Source organism: Morchella sextelata (assembly GCF_020137385.1).
Source record: "Morchella sextelata strain SCLS chromosome Unknown scls_6, whole genome shotgun sequence".
NCBI classification, from domain to species: Eukaryota; Fungi; Ascomycota; class Pezizomycetes; order Pezizales; family Morchellaceae; genus Morchella; species Morchella sextelata.
In genome coordinates this window covers 374,324-395,180 of record NW_025408621.1, presented here as the reverse complement: position 1 = coordinate 395,180, position 20,857 = coordinate 374,324, and the positions used below count along the sequence as shown (strand labels likewise).

General features: G+C 51.2%; 5 protein-coding genes across 5 annotated transcripts; 3 read left to right on the top strand and 2 right to left on the bottom strand.

Moving 5' to 3' along the window:
- Positions 1 to 1,923: 1,923 nt before the first annotated feature.
- H6S33_011238 (uncharacterized protein) lies at positions 1,924 to 3,366 on the bottom strand (the record flags this gene model as incomplete). The annotated part of the gene is made up of 4 exons (XM_044843125.1): positions 1,924 to 2,730; positions 2,786 to 2,914; positions 2,978 to 3,141; positions 3,204 to 3,366. The coding sequence occupies 4 exons, from the start codon at positions 3,364 to 3,366 to the stop codon at positions 1,924 to 1,926; spliced, it is 1,263 nt and encodes a 420-aa protein (XP_044696006.1).
- Positions 3,367 to 5,198: 1,832 nt separating this feature from the next.
- On the top strand, positions 5,199 to 8,821 carry H6S33_011237 (uncharacterized protein; the record flags this gene model as incomplete). The annotated part of the gene is made up of 2 exons (XM_044843124.1): positions 5,199 to 7,868; positions 7,949 to 8,821. The coding sequence occupies 2 exons, from the start codon at positions 5,199 to 5,201 to the stop codon at positions 8,819 to 8,821; spliced, it is 3,543 nt and encodes a 1,180-aa protein (XP_044696005.1).
- Positions 8,822 to 11,479: 2,658 nt separating this feature from the next.
- Positions 11,480 to 12,314, top strand: H6S33_011236 (uncharacterized protein; the record flags this gene model as incomplete). Its single annotated transcript, XM_044843123.1, has 3 exons — positions 11,480 to 11,506; positions 11,572 to 11,613; positions 11,700 to 12,314. 3 exons carry the CDS (start codon positions 11,480 to 11,482, stop codon positions 12,312 to 12,314), a joined length of 684 nt encoding a protein of 227 aa, XP_044696004.1.
- Positions 12,315 to 12,878: 564 nt separating this feature from the next.
- On the bottom strand, positions 12,879 to 13,880 carry H6S33_011235 (uncharacterized protein; the record flags this gene model as incomplete). The annotated part of the gene is made up of 1 exon (XM_044843122.1): positions 12,879 to 13,880. One exon carries the CDS (start codon positions 13,878 to 13,880, stop codon positions 12,879 to 12,881), a length of 1,002 nt encoding a protein of 333 aa, XP_044696003.1.
- Positions 13,881 to 18,396: 4,516 nt separating this feature from the next.
- H6S33_011234 (uncharacterized protein) lies at positions 18,397 to 19,203 on the top strand (the record flags this gene model as incomplete). The annotated part of the gene is made up of 4 exons (XM_044843121.1): positions 18,397 to 18,445; positions 18,499 to 18,522; positions 18,954 to 19,048; positions 19,111 to 19,203. The coding sequence occupies 4 exons, from the start codon at positions 18,397 to 18,399 to the stop codon at positions 19,201 to 19,203; spliced, it is 261 nt and encodes an 86-aa protein (XP_044696002.1).
- Between the last annotated feature and the right edge of the window lie 1,654 nt (positions 19,204 to 20,857).

The window sequence follows — 20,857 nt, the reverse complement described above, 5'->3', positions numbered from 1 at the left end:
GGACCTGAATTCTGATAATACCCTCATGACTTAACCATTGAAGGCTATCATCTAGAAGCTTCAGGGCGGAGGACTGGCCGATGAGAATGAGCTAGCAAACGTCGTTTAATGCTCACCCTATAATGGCTATGGGTGCGCTCGATTAGCTATATACTTTGGGTTTAAGGGGATAGAGGAGGCCTTACTTTGGGTTTAAGGGGATAGAGGAGGCCTTACTTGGGTTTTTAGACAGCTATGAGCACAGCATCATTACATGGCGTGTGGTGTTTGCCTATCTTATGCGAGGGGCGTTTCTGTGGCTAAAGCGCTGACCATATGTCTTTCAGTTAATTTGTAAACGTTGCATATAATAATATGAGCGCTTTAGGCACATAGAATCTAAATGAATTGTTGAATCAACTTTCTTTGACTAGTGGAAGACCGAGTGATGTTTGGTGACACAGCTAATACTAACCTCCCCTCGTGAGGGCCATAAAGTTCGGCGTGGCAAGAGATCATCACCAAGCTGGGACTATATACGTGTATCGTGTCGTGATAGAACATACGTACTTAATTGTTGGGGGTTGATCGAACAGTGAGATCGCGAGGGTTAGGTTTCCGGTTCGTCTTGGCACTGATAGTGTCAAGTACCAATCCTGGGCACGGTACAACATGGGCGAGTGGTCTAATCGGTAGACTGCTCGTCGGGTTAGACACCGAGTGTTTGTGCTCAGGGCGACGGAAGGCTCTGGGTTCAAGCCGGGGGTGGGAGTAGTAACTGGAGTTAATCGCCGGTTGCAGTACTTTTTGTTCTTTTTTGTGTGAAGCGGAGAAAATAAATTGATATATAATACTCGAGGCTGTTTTTATTTTTTTCTCTGGGAGGAGGGGTCTCGCGCCAGACGTTATAAGGTTCTTAGGGACCTTCGGGAATGAAACGGTGAATCCATCCCCTTTCAAGATCACAAGGGCCAATAAAAGATCAGACTCCAACGCGGAAGGTAAAGCATCACCACCAAGGATTCAACAGAAAGGAGAGGAAGGTCGAGGTAGAGGGTTACTCTTTCAACTGAGCTCTCTTGGCATGCCCATATAATTATAATCCATCTTCAAACTACTGAATGGTAATTGTTGGATTTGCGGTTGAGCAAGCTTACGGGTGGTAACCGGTGCGTTCATGTCCAACTTGACAGAGTTAGGGGGAAGTCGTTCAAGTGTGTTCCCAATAATTGGCCCATCCCCTCTTGACCCGGCAGTCTACATTTTCGTTCGAATATCACTCCAAAACTCTGAAGGTGTTTTTATAGACAATCTGCAAATGTGCTCCTAATTCCGAACAACTTTGATATAGAGAAATCACACACAAATATGTACGGTTGTCTATTAATTGGGAGATCTCGAGAGGCATTGTCACTAGAATTTATGAAGAGTGATATTGATCTCACCAGTCCATTTAAACTCATTTACAACACATAGTCGGAAGGCTGCATATACCTCGTGAGTCGATCGGATGAGGGCCTCCGAGTGATGATCCATGATTAGGGAATCGGCAAAAGTGTGGGATATAAGTAAGGCCTTATTAGCCCTTATCCAGTTCCAAAATGCAGCTATATCGTAAGTATAAAGCAAGAGTAGTTTAAAGGTGTGTACAGCTCTGCGGTTGGATGCAGGAATGTTAACGCCAATACTCCATTTTGCGTTTTCTTCCCTTTCTTAAAGTTTTTTGTCTCCCAAAGGTATTAAAATATACGATTCGGGGTAGAAGAGACTCTTTCCGCCAATTTTAGACGGGATTGTAGTAGTATCCTGGCCCTAGAGCACCTACATATCGGACACTACACCTTCACACACTCCTCAAGCTTAAAACTAAACGTACAACGGGTCATCAGTCATATTCAAATCTAAAAAAGTACTAAACTACACAAAAAGATATCCAAAAACTCGTCACAACTCATCGTCATCGGTCCCTCCTGATGATTCGTCCATTGCCGGGGGTTCCACGACTGGACTCTCTTCCTTCTTTGTCCTTGTCGGCTGCTTCCTCGCCGGCGCCCCTGCCTTCCCTCTACCTCTACCTCTTCCCCTGCCTCGCCCTCTTCCACCTCTCCCTCTCACTGTGGGCTCCTCCTCCTCCTCTTCCTCCACAGCATCCCCTACCTGTGTCTGGGATTCCTCCGGCGTCTTCATCAGCGTAAACGCTTCAAACGGCTTTCTCGGCGGCGGCAGATCATCGTCATCAATATCACTCCGATCATGATCAGACGGCACGTTGGGGCGTATATAACCCTCTTCAGAATCTTCCGTATCCTCTGTTTCATCACCTGGCGGTGGTGCAATGGACTTCCCTTTGTCGACCTTCATTTTTACGAAACCATCAGATTCTGACTCACTGGGTGGGGCAACGGGTTTGCGTTTTCTACTCGCTATCGTGGCCTTTGGTTTGGCACGGGATGCGCGGGTGGGGGCAGGAGCTGGCGGCGGCGATGGGCTAGGTTCTGGCTCGGGCTTGACTTCTACAGATCCGTGCGGTCCAGCAGGACCTGGGCCTGTGGGGGATCCGGTGGCCTCCTCTAGAGCACGGGATAGTTCGCGAATCTTACTCTTCTTGGAATTGAGGAGCACGGCGAACTTGGAGAGGAGCATCTCCTCGTGTTCTTTTTTGAGGTCTACGAGGGTGCTCAGCTGCTTGGTAAGTTTTTCAATCACTTCTTGCTGGTGCTTTAGCTGTGATTGGAGGTCTTTGAGCTCGGACTGTAATGTCTTGTTAGTATATTTCCGTGGTGTGCGGGATGAGGGAGATACTTACAGAGCTATCTGAAACGGCACCACAGCTATCGATGGCCCATTCGAAAATAGGAATGTCTTCTTCTACCTCTGGGAGCTTGATGGCGGCGATACGCTGCTTGATTCCACCAATATCTTGGCGGATCGTCAGCTGTTTCGGCGGAAATTAGCATATCAAGCTACTAATATCCGAACCGATAAAAAAAACGCATACAGTTATAGAATTTTTATCCACTGAAGCTGCCATTTCAACCCCCCTGGGGACCAGCTGTGGCTCCGTGATTGGAATCTTCAGCAATACCGAAAAGATCCTCTCCATCTCTGCGACACTCCCGGTGTAGGACTTGGCTCGGAGCTCATCTAGTTTACTCTGTTTCACTACTCCCGAACCACCCAGTCAGTCACTGATCATTTCTTTCAGGCGGCAAAGCGAGACAAACATTTCAATCCAAAAGCCGACTCCCCGTCAGTCGCGTGCAGCTGTAGATTTAGCGGCGAGGAGGGATTCGTGGGCGTGGTGTGGAGGAGTATGTATTGGTTTTCATCTGGCGTGTCGTTTCGTAAGACACGTAAAAGTGTCCCCTTTGCTTGAGTCGCCGCCATCTCTTAATTGCGCGTTGTAATTGTTCGAGGAAGAGGAGACGCGACGACGACGGCGGGGGTGGAATGCGTCGCGCGCGTTGGAGGTCAGAGTCATAGTAGCACGTGATGTTACACTAATTACGCGTTTCGAGTGAGAGATTGTGCAGCGTTAATTAGCACACGATATTACATGTAGGTATCGTCATCGTCATAGTCGTCAATCATCATGTATGCACGATGGCACTTTCTTGCTTTCTTGGTGCCAGATGGTGTTCCTGCAGAGGGCTTGCTGCGGAGTTAAGCTTAAGCTTATCTCACTGCGTGCGCTTTTGCGGGCCAAGGCGGTACATTTACTCCTTAGTTACATGTCCCGTCTGCAAGGCGTCACGGATTCTCCGCTTAGTCAAGCAATTGAGGATGTCGTGTTTCACTGCATACAGCATACAGGAGAGAAAAAAAATCATGTATCGCGCGGACTACCGCCCCTAGGATTCGGGGTCTTCGGGAATGTTTCAGGGAAAGCTCGGAACGTCGAGGAATCCCGAGTGTTAGGATGGGCCTGCGAAAAACAGCTTATGCCATGCCTTACCGCCGAAACTCCCTCCGGTCATGCGGGTAGGTTCTCAAGCCTGGGGTAAGGTGCTTTAGGTTCTCTAGACCTGGGGTGAAGCTTGCGCACAAGGGAGTGGGGAATCGGGGTAGTTGGGGGCTACTTGCGAGCACTGCGGGGTAACTATCGGACAAGTGGTATGTCGAGTACGGATACCAGTAGATATGCACGATACAGTGGGCAGAGGCAGTAAGATGAAGTGCTCCTTAAATGTCGCAACATAGAGTAGCTGGAGCTCATATAGCTCGTCAGGATAAGGTTTTTAATTAACTGTCCATCTCAGGCTGAAACTGGCAATCATTGATCTCTGATGCGCGATATTGCGCAATCACGTGAAGAGGGAATTATCTAGGGTTAGGGTGAGCGTGTCAGATTACCGTAGTCCGCATATGGCGGTAATCGTCACTGGTGCGTCAGAGCGACCAACGTAACCCCATCATTTCATTTTCAAGGCCCGAGGGAAGGAAGGGCAGAAGGACGGGGCAGGGCAGCGCAGGGGAGCGAAGGGAAGTTTGATTACAATCTGCGATAGATGCCTATCTGTGTGTGTGTGTATATGTGGGTGGGTATGTGTCGTGTGCTTGAGTGAGTGAGTGAGTGAGTGTGTGTTCAACTGCAGTCCGGGACACAAGGGAACAGGAAATGGAGAAAGACAAGGCAAGCAGGCTGCGAGGGAACGTTACAGGCTACCTATCTTTGTATCGATCGAGAAACAAGAAACACGGCCTGTGAAAGGGATGCTGTTCTGAAGAGCCAGACAGACCAGCCACAGGGCCCGGACAGAGTCAGTCCCATTGGAGAATTACCGTCATCTTAAAGGCCATCTTCTTCTTGACCTTCGACTTCTTCTCATCTCCACAAACCAAAAACCCCACACACGCACACACATCACATAAACATCCCCCTCCTCGTGTTTGCTCTCTATTCTCCTATTCGTCTATCTACAGTCTAATAGCTTGCATTTGTGATTGTGGCTTGCTCACTCGATGATTTCAACTACATGAGCTAATCTACATACACTACTTACTCCACCACCACCACCACCACTCTACAACTGCTGCAGCAGCCATCACATCACATTCCTCCCCCACCCACAAGATTTCTCCGCATTATTCAACAACCTCAACCTCTCAACACTTCCCCCACATTCACACCACACCACATCATTCACACACCCTTACAAAAAGTACACAGGCTTGGAGAGAACAAGAGAGACAACACACCTACGCATACTCTCTAATACATGGACACTCAAGATGCTCCCTCTTTGCCCTCGCCACAGAATACAGAAGGAGAGGTTGAGAGATCCTCTACCGGACCTTCTCCTCAAAAAATGCCAAACTCAACGTGCTCCTCCCCAGGTCCCCTAGAATCTGTAGACGAGCTCTACGCCAGCTCAACCTCCTCTGCCTCGCCCGCTTCACCCAAGCCCGCCTCCCCAGTCTCTCAGCGCTCCATCTTCCGCCCGCCCGCCGAGTCGCCGTCGCCCCGTCCCCCACCTCGTGCTTCACCTGCTAGGACAACCGAGGACCCCCGCTCAGTACTATTTGATGATCATGTGGCATCCGCACATGTTCCGGGCAGTCTACACCTTGCGCCAGATAGCACCATCGAGCGCCTCATCGAGCGCCAGGGTGCAATCATGCTAATTCGTCAGCTTGCGTCTGACCTAGCTCACCGAGACCGCGAGCTTGTGTCTGTACGTCGGCGCACAGAGGAGCGCGAGAGGGCGCTCAAGCGTATGCTAGTGGAGGTGGAGGTCTCGAATGCTAATATTGAACGTCGGCTTGCCACGGCGACGCTAAGCAGGGAGGACGCTAGCTACACCGAGAATATTGACGAGATGATGCAGCAGGCAATGAGTGAGGAGGACACATTCAGTGTTGTAGACGACTCATTTAGTGAGCGCATAGACTGGGATGACGGTGCTGGGGATGACCTGGTCACGCCAAAAGCAACGATACGGGCACGTTCGGGGGTACGGGACAGTGACACCTTCTCGATCACATCGGCCGGGTCTATGAGTCGGCGGAACTCTACGCTGAGAGGCTGGAAGGACTACTTTTGGGGGCCCAAAGGAGCACAGGAAGAGTACAACAGAGGCCGACCAGCGTCACTGCTGGCTAAGCGGAGAGGCATCACGAATGAGACCTTTTCGCCACCGCCAGGCCTGGATCGAAACGATCCGGATAGTAGGGCGTCGAGTAGGGCGCCGTCGATATATAGCCCGACGTCACCGGGGAAGCAGGGGCGGGCAGCTAGTTTCCAGATTTCTTCTACGATACGGGGATCTGCGCCGCCGCCGTCGTCGCTGTATACTTACCCTCATTTCGCTTCCGATCAGTCACACCCTACACCAGCGCATTTCCAGGCTGCCTCATTGTCCCATAAAGACGGGGGTGTTGGTGATCCTGCAGATAATCTGGCAAGAAGGCGGACATCTAGCACAGTCGCCGCCTGGGCCCTGCGCCTCGTAGCCCACGCCCCGCCGACTGACCAAGAGAATCAGCAATACAATCCCAAGAGCCCACAACAACGTAGTGTCAGCGGCCCCGCCGAACCCTCAGACCGTCGTCTTAGCGCTAGCTCGATTAACCGTGAAGACCTGCAGCGCATCATGGCTAAAAACACCGCTAGGGTTCAACCCACTAGTCCCCGCCGGCGCGCCCTCTCTTCGGCATCTAACGGTGGCGCGCCACCAGCTAAGTTCTTTCAAGGGACAGGAGATGCTAGCGCTAGTGGAGCGGCGGTGGGCCCAGTGGAGATGGATACCATTGTACCGCATGCGGTGCAGCCGCCGACGCTATTACAGTGCTGGAATGAGTACTATCCTACAGACTATCTGACGGATAGGTTTGGTTTTATTTATAATAACAATCAGAGGAATAGGACTGAGGGTCCAGCGAAGTCCAAGGGGCCAAAGGGTGAGGAGGAGGCAGAGAGCAGCAGTTTTAGCAGTGCTGACTTGGAGTTTCCGGCCACTGTCACCACTTCCGCTGCCTCTGCCAATCACACGCCTAATGAGGAGGGTGTTGGCAAAGAAAATGATGTTGTGGACCCAAAGACACCAACAAAGTGGCAAGAGCTACTCACTCGGCCTCCATCACCAAGTGTGGGTGCATCCAACGTCTCTCCCAAAGCGTCAATCAATGAACCACCTGCAAGTCGCAGAGGCAGTCTCGCAAAGCCTAAGCCGCAAGCTATGTCAATGCTTGACAAGCTCAGCACGCCCACACCGCCCACATTCTCTTCGGCGCCCCTTGCCCTACGCTCCCCACTTCACTCAGACCCCACCAACGGCACCGTCCGCCTACTCCTCGGCCAGCTCAGCGACCTTCACGACACTCTCCAGCGCGACCGTTCTACGAAGTGGAACGAATTCTTCCGCCATATCCGACGCGACCGTGAAGAAGCCCCAGAAGGCAGCGGTGTGGGTGACGGTGAGCTCATCGGCATTTCCACTCTCGGTCGTGGCGGAAAGGCCCGCTGGAAGGAGTTCAAGTCGCTCGTACTGGGTGGTATTCCAGTTGCATACAGGTGGAAAGTGTGGGCGGAGTGTAGTCGCGCTACTGCCTTGAGAGTTCCTGGCTACTATGAGGATCTACTAGTGAATGGAGCCGATGACCCGGGAGTACTGGGACAGATCGAGATGGATATCAATAGGACCCTCACGGACAATATCTTCTACAGGAAGGGCCCCGGAGTCGGTAAGCTCAAACAAGTACTTGTAGCGTATAGTCGCAGGAATCCTGCAGTGGGGTACTGCCAGGGTATGAACATGATTGTAGCGAGCTTGCTGCTCATCATGCCGAGTGAAGAGGACGCATTTTGGGTACTGTGTAGTATTGTGGAGAAGATACTCCCAAAGACGTATTTTGAGACTAGTTTGCTTGCGTCGAGGGCAGATCAGCAGGTACGGTACCCCCATTGTCTTGTGTGCTTGTAATCACAGCATCTCACTCGTTTTTATGACGCCCACTAACCCCACTACAGGTGCTAAAACAGTATGTCCGCGAAATCCTCCCCACACTCGACGCTCACTTGTCCAAGCTTTCGGTTGAGCTTGAGGCCCTCACCTTCCAATGGTTCTTATCAATCTTTACCGATTGTCTCGCCGCAGAGGCGCTCTTCCGTGTCTGGGACGTCGTTCTGTGTCTCGTCGGCTCCCCATTCCTGTTCCAAGTATCTCTAGCGCTGCTCAAGTTAAACGAGAAAGCACTGCTAGACTGCAATTCGGCTGCGGGGGTTTATAGTTATCTTAACGGCGAGATGACGCATCAGGGTATTAGCATTGATGGGCTCATCAGAGAGAGCGATGCCATGAGACATGTGGTTAAGAAACTAGATGTAGAGAGACGTAGAGAGAAGGCCGTCGAGAGGGAGCTGGCAGATATGGCAGGGAGTGAGGCGGCCCCTGGCGACATTGCTGCTGCTATGGAGGACTCAGTCAAGTCGCGGGATCCTGTGGTGTCTCCGGACCCGGCTGTTTCCCCGGAGCTGGTTGTTTCTCCAGACCCGGTGGTCTCGGAGGCGACGGTCACGCCGCCGCACCCGCTTTCGCCTGAGACTGCGCCAGTGGTGTCTGAAGCAGAAAGCTCACCTGCACCAGCTAAAGCGTTACCGGAAACGGTGGAAACTTTGGAGGAGGTAGAGGAGGTAGAGGAGGTGGAAGAGGCGGAAGGGAAACCGATAGCAGTGATGGTGGAGGACGTGGACTTGGGTGCTACCAAAAACCTTGAGGTTTCGGTATCTTTGACCCCCACTCCCGAACCGGAAATTGAGAAGTCGAAGAACCCGGCGATGTCGCCTAGGTCGTCGCCGATGCCGTCGGCTACTGCGGCCGCAGCGTTGTTGTCCGCTATATGATGTGCAATGGGATATGTGAACGTATTTTTTATGCCTTTTTCTATCTTTTGGCATTGGTTTGGGTGGGGCGTTGGGATTTATCTTTTTGTCCTGTCTTTTTGTGTTTGCATGGGGCACTTTGGTTATATAAAGTGGTATTACCGGTGTTTTTGTATCTATTTCCCCTCTCTTTTTTTTTGGCTTCTTTTTTACTTATATTGGGTGTTTTTCTTTCTTTCTTTATCGTTCTCTCTTTCCACTCTCTAGGGTCATTGGTTCGGGTGCTTGGTTTATTGGTCGATTTTAAACAGTGGTCGGCCTGGGTTTTTCTTTTCCTTTCTTGTCTTTTCTCTCACCAACTGCGAATATCATTTACGGAGTTTGTCGCTTTTCTTTCTTTTCTTTTCGCTTTTTTGTTTATCTATGCTGTCTGTCAGTACTTGCTTGGGTCTGGTTAGGTTATGTTAGGTCTGGTTTGGTCTGGTCTGGTTTGGTTAATTTCGGTGTTTCCTTTTTTTTTTTATTGTTCTACTTGATCATCGTAGATGCGAGGGGATGTCAGACTACTTACATACATCGTGGGAGAAGGAGAGATAAATTATACTCTTTTCCTTTATATTTTACATAGAACAACGGCGGGGAAAAGAGTGGTGATGGGGGGGTATCATGTACTAAGTCGTATATATATATACAACATAATATGTTTAGTATCTATGGGCTTTCTTGTACCTACATATTTTGGTGAATAGAGGGGAGGAGGGGTGGGGGAGGTGTTTCGGTGGTGCATACACGGGGCGTTACTTATGGCGGTGCTCTGGGCTCGTTTCAAGACGGAATATTTGAGGATTTAAGAATTGGCTAGTAATCTTGTCCGCGGGTTTTGTCATGGTGTCTAGGGAGAGTATTCAAGCATAAAGACCTGAATTCCGCGGTTCTCCCATGCCCACTTCTGCCGCCAAGGCAAGATGGCCGAGTTGGTTATGGCGCCAGGCCTGGGTCCCACTTCTATCGCCAAGGCAAGATGGCCGAGTTGGTTATGGCGCCAGGCCTGGGTCCTGCAGAGGGCATTACTAACCCCCACGCTAATCACTAAGGTCCTAGTCCAACGTTATTTTATAAAAAGTTTGAATAAACACATGCCAATCAGTTTAACAGGTGGTTTCGTGGTGTAGTTGGTTATCACACAAGTCTAACACACTTGTGGTCCCCGGTTCGAGCCCGGGCGAAATCATTCTTTTTTCCCTAGGAGTGTTGCGAGTATTCCTGTGTCTGATCAGTTGAAGGGGAGAAACTTGGTTTTGGTTTTTGGTTGCTGTGGGTAAAGAATTATCATGCAGTGATCCTCACAAGGATTGATGGCGGGTATCTATGTATGCTTTTTTTTTCTGCGTTCGGATCGGCGGGTGGGTTAACTGTTGGGTTTCTGGTACTTGTATTGCTTTGTAGTCTTCGTATCAGAACATTTGTGGGTTTTGGATCACTGCCCAAACCTTGGGCCTGGGTAAGAGGCAGTGGGTGGGGGCTTCTGTATGATCGGGAAATGAGAGCTTGGATCATTGACACCCCCCTTCGATCCCTCCCCCTGTTAGACATACTCCTATATATGCTAGGGTCGTTATAAATGAGCATGATGGTACGGTTCTTGGATGTTTCAAATAGCGGATTTGAGCGCCCCTCCACGGTCGCTATTGATTTCAAATAATGCTGCATAGAGTGGTTAGAGTCTCTGCTCTCCTCGTAGACTGCACACGTGCGCAAGAGCTGGAACTGTGGTGCCACGCCCCTGCACTTTTTGGGATTTGTGATCGTAATATTCCTGGAATCCGTATTGTAGTATTGTGATATTGGAGCTAGCTCTTTATCATATTCTCCCAGGGTACATTGTTTCGACGGCTGTTGTTTCGTTTCCTAGCTCTAGCTGTGTAGTTGTTTTTGCGCGACCTGGGGTTTAGGTTGTCTCTTTCGTTGGTTATGCGATATCTCTAGATTTCAAGGCGCGTTTTATCGTCGAAACCCCCGCCGTCAGGTTTCGCTGTCGGATTTCGCTGTCGATATAACACGGCTAGAGCACTTCTGTAGAGCCACAATATGCAGCTAGCTATAGCTACACACGCATGCATCACCGCGCCGCACCCGCACCCGCATCCGCATCCGCTGCGCAGGTGTCAGTCAGTGCTGTGTATGCACCCTCCCTCGCACGCAGCCACGCACATGTCCCACCCTCGGTACCCACTCTATGTATGTACTCGCGATAGTGCTGTGCTGCCCCAGAGCAGATTTCCGCGAAGAGTGTGTATTGATTGCGCCTCGATCATTGGGCCGGGAGGTGTAGGAGTGGCTTACATAAGGCGGCCCCAACAGTAAGACCTGGGGGCCAGGAACGTGGAGCGTGGAGCGTGTGCCTGGTGACTGGGATGACTGACATCACACGCACAGCACAGCTCTATCGATCCCCTGGACGACGACTGCTGCTTCTTCTTCTTCTGCTGCTGCACCGTAACCACCATAACCACAACCACAACCATCGCCATCATCGCCGCCACCACCACCGACAGCAGCAGCAGCAGCAGCAGAGATAACAGCAGTTCAGTCCCAGGACGAATCGAGAGACCAGAGAGCTTCAGTTAGCAGACGATCAAACAGCCAGACAGCCAGACAGACAGGAGATAATAGCTAGCCATGACACAGCCCTGGGACTACATCGCCGTACGCCCCTCCCCCCCCCCACTTTCCACTCCTCCTCAAAAACTCCAACTAACAACCCCCCCCAGAAAGTCGTCAACATCGGCGACAGCGGCTGCGGCAAATCCTCCGTACGTCCCCCCATCCCCTCTCCTCCCCCCATCCTCCCCCATCCCCCCACTCCCCTCCCCCCACCCCCCCCGCTAACACTCCCCAGCTCACAATCCGCCTCTGCGAAGGCCGCTTCACCCCCACGCACGACGTCACCATCGGCGTCGAATTCGGCTCGCGCATCATCCCCTGCGACCCCACGTCCCCGCTCCCCAACCCTCCCAAAATCAAGCTGCAAATCTGGGACACCGCCGGCCAAGAGTCCTTCCGCGCAATCACGCGGTCCTACTTCCGCGGCGCGACGGGCGCGCTGCTGGTGTACGACATCACGCGGCGCGACACGTTTACGCACGTGCAGGGGTGGCTCGAGGAGCTGCGGGGCGCGGCGGAGCCGAACATCAGCATCATCCTTGTGGGGAACAAGAGCGACCTCGCCGAGGGCGAGAACGGCGGGGGGAAGCGGGAGGTGGGGATTGAGGAGGCGCAGGAGTGGGCGAGGGTGAATGGCGTCAAGGCGGTGGTGGAGACGAGCGCGAAGACGGGGGAGGGCGTCGAGGAGGCGTTTGTGGATGTGGCGAGGGAGATTTATCGCAATATTAGGGACGGCGTGTATGATCTGAATGACCGTAGTCATGGCATAAGGGCTAACTCGAATACGGCGAGGACGAGCTTGAGTATGGATGAGACGGTGAGGGCGAGGGCGAGGGGCGGGTGCTGTTAGCTGTGGGGGTGTACGTAGTTGGGTTTACTTGTTTCTTGTGTGATTGCTTGTGTTTTTTGCTTGCTTTCTTGCTTTTCTTTATTTCTTTAGTTCTGGGGGTTGGGTCGTACTAGTGGAGGTTGCGGCGGCGGCGGCGGGAGAGAGCTCTTGCTAGCTATCTGCCCGGGGGGGCTGCGGTTCTGGTTTCTTTTCTTTGGGCGCTGGGATAGGACATCATTCGGGGTTGGGGTTTTCTTTTCCTTACATATATTTCGCTTGCGGGACCTAATGATTCCATACGGGGGGGCATCTCTTTTGTTACCCGCACAAATTTTTCGTTTTCTACAAAGTCAAAATACATACACATAAATACATACAACATTTCAGAGCTAACCAAAGATTTATAATCATTACTGTGAAGAGAAGACCAAGTGAAAAAAATGCAAATCCGTTTTATTACCGTGATGATTACTTACCATAACGCCTTTAGCTAAGTTCAAGTTGTTAACTGTTTTTGCCTACGAAGCGGGGCTGCTACTTCCCCCACCTACTACAAAAAAACGACAAACCAATCGTTACCCTAAACTAAAAATCCATCTCAACGCCCACACTCGCCCCATACCACCCCTTGACGCCCTTCGCGCCCCCCTCCCCAAGAAACCCCGCAATGCCCCTCTCCCCCTCCTCCAAATCCTCCGGCCACTCCACCTCGACACCCAACCCCTTACTCCCCCCCGCCTTCTTCCCCCCGGGCGCCCCCTCCAACATATCCCTCGCCGTACTCCAACTAAACCGCACCACCTCCGCCCTCCACCCAAACACACTATCCATCTCCCCCCTCAACCACTTCTTCGTCTTCTCATCCCCCGGATACCCACTCCCAGCCGCCTCCGCCCCCTCCCCACCCACCAGCACCTCCAGCGCCTCATCCCTCGTCACCTTCGCACACACGCTCGCCGCAGACACAATCGGGTACAGGCTATCCGCCTTCTTACTCACCGTGACCCGCACCGTCGGAAACCGCTTCTGCAGCTTCGCCTGGTACGCCGCGGGCGGGCCGACAGTGTCCACATACACCTCAGCCACATTGACGCCGCGCTCCAGCACGCCCGCGATCAGCGCCACGGTCGCGTCCAGCGCCTGCGCGTTCAGGTTGTATGCCGTGCCGCGCAGCATGCCGGCCGAGATGTCCTTCGCGGAGAGGGCCTGCGTCGCCCAGCCGATTGCGGCGTGGAGCGGGGAGGCGCGCGTGGTCAGCGTGGCCATGAGTGAGGCGCGGAAGGCGGGCGTGAGCTTTTTGGAGTCGTCGAAGTTGTGCGAGGAGAGGAGGGGCGCGTCGGTGCTGAGGCAGTAGGCGATTGCGTAGACCATGGGGCCGAGGACGGGGCCGCGGCCGGCTTCGTCGACGCCGAGGATCACGGGGGTGGTGGGGGAGGCGGCGACGCGGGGGGGGATGGGGGAGTGGTAGGTGTACGTTGTGCCAATGGCGAGGGAGGCGCGGTCGACGGAGGGGAGGGTGGTCGGGAGGAGGGCCTCAGGCGCGGGAGAGGGCTCGGGGGAGGGCTCGGGGGAGCCTGTGGATGACATTTTGGTCTGGTGTTGTGGGTTTTGATGTTTTGAGGTTTTGAGGTTTTTGACTGGAAGTGTAAATCTAGACTTTCGGTGCGACGCGATTGATCTTCAGACAGGGAACGCGACTTCCACGTGGCAAGAACCCTAACCCTGCACAAGAAGCAGATCTCACAGCCAAACGCTCACTCGCAAATTCCACAGCCATGGATTGTTCTTCTCGGGGCTCTTTGCGGTCAGGATGTGTCGTGCTGATGGTTGTGGTTTAGGGGCCAATGATTGCTGTGTCACCTTTTTTGTAGCTGGCTGACGGGCTGGGCTTGGCAGGGGTAATGATTGCCCTGCAGTTAAACGTGACTATGGCGCCTATTTATAAGGATGTGAAGATAACATCTAGGTTGCGGTTTGTTTAGGCCTGGTACACTTTACTAGTGGATAGTTTAAGCCTGTGCGCCGCAAAACACGGTTAAGAGATGTGTATTGATCCATATGGATACCCGTCTACCGGAGATGACCGAGAAGTCCCTTCCCAGGGGGTTGCACTCACTACATGTATACGTATGTAATGCATAGTGTAGTCCACGAGGACGAGCGTCCTTGTGTCTTTGCCTTGAGCCCTGAGGACATGGCCTCGGTGGCACGCAGTACCAGCGTGGTCTAGGAGGGCGAGGTCTATGGAGAATAGTATGTGTCCTTGCCTCGAGGGACCTTGAGGACAATCATAGATATTATATATGGCCTGTAGGAGAATCATATCTCAAATATGAGTACTATACAACGGTTAATGTTATTATAATTATATATATAGACCAAGCACAGGTCAACCATACTTGGAGGGAGAAAATGGCTAGCATCGAAGGATCTCGAGGACACATCCATAATACCTCGAGGACAGGCAAGGACAAGAGTTGACGAGGACGGTTCGAAACCTACCCTCGAGCTTTCTTGTGGACCACACACACACTGGTGTACGTAATGCATACCCATTTCTGAGTAGGCAGCGCATGGACCAGGCAGTATATCCCCCTTTTTGTCGACGGCGATGGCACAAGAGCGAGTTGGCGGGGATACGGCTAGCTCAACGATCAAGTCTATTTGTAAAACGAGGTGGTAGAGTGCTGGTATATATGTGGTTGCCTAGAGTTGGCACTTTGGTCTGCCAAAGTAGGTTTTTGTACAGCGAAGATAATAGACTTGATTGATTGACATTAAGGTAGTCCCTTTTGCTGTATATATAGCCATGTGGCTACTGTGTTCTTGTTCTCTTCTTAAAGTCTCGTTGTCTACATATAGTTGGTTATATGTCCTTAGCCGACCCTAGCCCTTATATGTGTACATGTCTACTTGAGGTGCCGAAAGGTAGGGTCGGCAACGAGTGATCGCCCCTGACCCAACTTACATCTAGCCTGCGCGTCCCTCATCACACTCCCACTCCCGCACACCAAACCTAACCCCGCTAGCTCCCACTCCCACACTCCCATAACCACACTCCCTCTAATACTCTTACAACCATCTCCCCTCCTACACCAAATTCACCCATCCCCATCTCATCTCCAATCCCATCCCCCCATCCCTCCATCCCCCCACCTCCCCACCTCCCCACCTCCCATCTCATCTTCCCCCCCAGTACTTACCCAACCACAGTCACCCAGCCACCACTACCACTACCTACCAACCCGAGGCGCCTCTACGTCAAGTCTATCCGGTATTTGCAAGGTCAACCTTCCGATCAGATAGACCTGACCTACTGGTCTCTGGGCGCGGATAGGCAGTTTGTAGTGGCCGGGCATGTACTCGGGAGAGGAAAGGTGATTCAACTTACCATACCATACCATCGAATCCAATCCCATCCAATATTCCCATCTCCCCGTCTCCCCGTTTATCTACACGTACTACTACATGTACCTACCAACCCGAGGAGCCGCTATGTCAGATCTATCCGGTATTTGCAAGGTCAACCTTAGGACCAGATAGACCTGACCTACTGGTCTCTGGGCGCGGATAGGTAGTTTGTAGTGGAAAGGAAAGGTTGTCAGAGACTGATTCACCTTACCATACCATACCATACCATCCCAATATTCCCGTCTCCCCGTTTATCCACACGTACCACTACCTACCAACCCGAGGGGCCGCTATGTCAGATCTATCTGATCACAAGGCTGAGGCTGGAGTCGGAAGGTCTGACATACTGGTCTCTGGGCGCGGCTGGAAACTGGGGACGTAGAGTACCACAAGTAGCCAAGAAGAGCGGTGCAGAGATATTTGGCACCGTCCATTTTAACTGTGACTGGCTACGAGGGAGTGAGTGTAGAGGTTTTTCTTGGGGAGGGGGAGGGGGTGTATAGTAATAGATGTTCCTTCGCTCCAGTCATGCCGCACGGGCTGAAAACCAAAAAGAAATACGTAGACACAATTCAAAGTCAAAAAAAACAAATTCCGTTCCAACCTAAAAAGCAGCAAAAAGGAGAGGCATCCCGCTCTGCTCCTTTATAGACCCAGTCACATAGTGTTTCCACCAACCCCGGGAGGTTCGAACTATCGAACTCGGCCCCTCTGGGCGACACCATAGCCAGTGGGCTACAGCGGTAGATGGGGTTGTGCCTTTCTAATGCTCCTATGAGAGTGCCTGATTGGAAGAGGGATGGATTACATAGTATGCTCCTACAAATACCCGGAATTGACACTACGTGACAGCTTTGAAACTACTACCGGCCCAGAAAAGACATAAACCACACAGCGAAAGCTCCGCACCCGGGGAAAGCAATACTCATTGCAACAGTCAGTGCTCAAAAGACCATGGCGGTAGTATTCAATGACGGTGTTTGTGCGGGCATGACTGTTCTCGCGGTTGGGTGAGATTGGTGAGGCGGGTGTTGTGCTGGAGTATAAGGCTATATTGGTTACAAAGTACGGTCTTCAATGCTACAATGTAGGGTGTACCAGCTACGAGGATGGTGGCAGGAATCGAGACACTGACAGATAATCAAAGCCCAATTAGGAAGACCAGCACAGCGGCAAACCTGTGATAGTCATTAACACCACGATTATCTATACCTACAAACACGATAGGCCCTTGAGTTTCGTACAAGCCACTGTGGTCTTGTCTTCGTTATTGATATTCATGGCTACTGGACTTTTATATAACCATCCTAACCCACCCTTTACACAACAAGAATGTATTCTAGCTTTACGTGAAACTCTCGCCAATACTCTCACAGCGCGCTCTGGAAGGTGATCGAGGTGGGGAGGTATTAACTATCTGTAGATATCGCCGGTAGGATAGAGTTCCAAAGAGAAAACGCAGGTTTGAGTTAGTTACTGCCGTTTGGGATGATCACTAACTGGCAGTTCGGAAAGCGTTGCGGGTTCCCTTCCGCTGTGGATTGATAGGGCTGATGGGACGGTTTACACCAGAATAATCACAGGCTAAAGTTTTGCGTGGGTGTATATTCTATTGCTTGATCATCACTCCGCAAAGGTGTCTCGATAATTTACACACCGAAGCTGTCACAAAGGTCCCCCGCAAAGAAAGCTTTATGCTAACCAGCTTCTCGGCATTGTAGTCTGCCCATCCCCAACATAAGTATAGCAATAAGATTCAGAAATCATCGAGCCTCCGGGAATCCAGCAGTCACGTAGAAAGAACAGTAGCTTACGGACTGACTCAACTACATGTACTATTAGTGCTAATGAATCAATCAACCTTTAGTGCCAGTCATGAGCTATCACTCGACCCGATCGAAGCCCCACGCTGTTAGAAGTATGGACTGCTTTCTTGGCGACCTCTAATAACTACATATAGTATAAAGGGGGGAATCGAAGTTTAATTCACGAACCTCTCTAATACAAATCATTCTCGCTAATTGCCCTTTGATGAGGTCCAGAAGTGTCGACTAGCTAAATATAGTCGCTATAAACTAACCTCCGCGGCCGTCCATAGGTCTAGAACCATCTATCTATTACACCGCTTATCCCCTGCATCGTAGTTGGTTGTTTCGACTGACTCAAGTCACTGAACAATGATTTGCAGCATCTGTGCGCTACAGTAGACTCTCGCTATAAGAATACGGTCGGGACCAAGAATATGTATCCTTATAGCGAATTAATAGCGAATTATCCTTATAGAAAGTGGGGAATGCTAGCAAAACGGCGGTTGCGGACTGGGCACTGGTATCCTTATAGCGAGAGTCTACTGTATAATCAACTGCCTTAACCCAATACCAAAACCTCGTCTCAGGAGTCTGAGGACAATTGGCTATGGGGATCAAACTCTTTTGGCTGTAATTGATCTGTAAGAACATTCTAAACCCATTATAGATCATTGACTAAGGTATTTTTTACAGATTTCACTAAGGCAAAATCTACAATCCAGGGGATAAGCTTAGCTCTTCATCCAAACCTGCTACACTCCAGGTGCTGGATGTGTGTCCCACAGATAGACTCTGGAGACGTGGCTTTGATAACTGCTTGGAGAGGTACTCTTCTACATCTACATACTGGTGCAGGAACTCTGGGCGGATTTTACCCGTGATCTATGAGAAGGCGAAGATATGGCTCCTCACCGCTTTCCCAGCCAGCTAGCAGTAAGATTGAGATCTATACATGTAGCTAAAGGCGTTCTGAAAAGCTGTCTTAGACACTGAGACCGAGGCCAGAGATGGTGTGTTCCGGGAATGGCTAAAGCGGGTGCTTCTTGGGCGTTGACATTGATCTACGACATGGACAACTAAGGTATGATGCATTTCCAGCCGCGAGACGGGAGGATCTTTGACAACAGATATGGGATAATGAAAGCACATACGAAAAACCACACCATAAACCAGAGACAGGTTGACGACAACAGACACCGAGGCCCATGGCCAACAAAGCCGCGATAAACGCACACACACACACACACACTTGTAACCGACATCTCCCCCACCATAACGCCCCCGGGCCCCACACATGGATAAGGCGCTGGCTACAATTGGGCCACACGGATATATTACCCGCTCACAGATGGATGTGCGATTGCCGAGCTGGTCGAGTGACACGCCATGTCCACCGTCAGATTTTGCATCTCCCCGCATTTTTTCGTTATTTTCCCCGCAGTCTTGGATATTGGCGATGGTTCAGTTGCAGTTACACGATCTTCCCTTCCCTTCCTTTTCGCGGAGGTCTTAGAGCTCCCCCATAGGTCACGTCAGGTACGTACTCGATTATTACAAAGAGCGGAGGTGAGTATATTTTTTACAATAATATATCTCAGCTACAGCATTCACCGGTACCGGCCGCTGCTAGAGTACCAACGGCCTGCTCCGCTATGCCCGTTGAGAAGCGACATCAACGACTCGGGAAATAGCTATATAGCTTGTCGGTATATAGTATTTGAGTTGACCGCATCCCCGGGAACTCCCCTACCTGAGTAACACCCACTGTTGCAACAAGGCGATATTTCTTTTTCCCTCCACAGGGAAAAAAAAAAAAAAGAAAAACGAAAAACGAAAAAGAAAAAAAACTCAACACCTGACAGCACCCCCAATCTTTCTGCACGCAGCAGACCGACCGGCGAACCTACTGAGCTATATACATACATACACTCAATAGGTGTAGGCACGGCAAATCAATCGGGGGGTCTCCCTCCACAATTGCAACGGCGGCGCGGCGTGCCTTGTGATCGATATAACGTCTACATATAAAGCCCGCTGAGATCTAGGAGAAGGATGAAAATGAGGATGTGGGGAGTGGGAGGGACTTTGCGGCAGCACCCGCGATCACTCGAGGTGGGGTGGTTTGATTTTCTCTCTCATCCCGCGCGAGTGATGTATCATGAGGTGATCCTATCACGTGGTCTAACCTGGTCTAGTTTGGCCTGTACCACGAATGTCGTAGCTGAAGCACAACATGCTGACATCGGGGAGGTTAGAGTAACAGTGGGGGAGGAGGGGCAGCATGGTACGAAACCTAAATCCAAGAACGTCGCGCATACAAGCAGAAAAGCGATGCAATAAGGGAATCACACTTGCATTCACAGCAAACATTCGATTCTATCCCACATATATATGTGTGTACACCGCATTACCGAAGAACAAGTCTACCTACTTGCTCAGGAAAACCACCACATATATTCCCTCATAAAAAACAAGAACTGTATCTACAGAGGATTGCAACACCGGCTACTTTCCGGACAGGGTTAGGGTTTCCACGGTTTTCTCCCATGGTAGGTAGGAGGTCTGTAGCTAACCAGGCAGGCTGCAGTAGTACATTATTTTTATCCACAGGGATGAGCGGGGAGGGTATATGAAGAATTACTTTTATCCGGCAAATGGTTTCCCTCAGGAGTGACATACATACAGTATGGTTATTTATGTATGTATGTGCGAGTAGGGTCAATTGCAAGTGAGCCGGCCGGCGAACGTCGGTGGGCGGTGGACAGTGGACGTTCACTCACTCACGCTTTTTCCCTGTAAATGCAGGGAGCACGTTCACGCGCGTAGGCACGTATGTACGGGTATGTACTCTACATACATGTCGGAACAGGTTGGCTGGATGTGCCTCGCAATCGGGGACTGGCTACTAGCTATGTAACTAGCTAGAGTAGAGCATTTTTTTCCCTCGCGGCGCCGGGGGAGTTCCGTTTCGCGGGGTGAGTGATGGTTATCGGGAAAGAAGAGATTTTTATCATTGCGTGAAGAGGGAGTAAGAAAAGTGTTATGGAAAAGAGTGAATTAAGGAGAGATGTGCACTTTCACTTTTTTTTTGCTCGTGTTTCTTTCTTTGTGCTGGTGATCGATCATGCATGATGAGAATGTGCGGTGGACGATGAGTGGGTGGCTCGAGGTGGATGTCGCACACACACACGCTGCGCTGCGCTCGCTGATCGGCTCGGGTTGTCGTAGTTGGATAGACGGGGCTGACTTCTGGAAGCCGGGCTGGGGGAGATTCGAATCCTACGACAGGGTTTCCCCTTCGATTCCTTAGGCTTAGGCGGGGATTGAGTGTTGTTAGAGATAGAT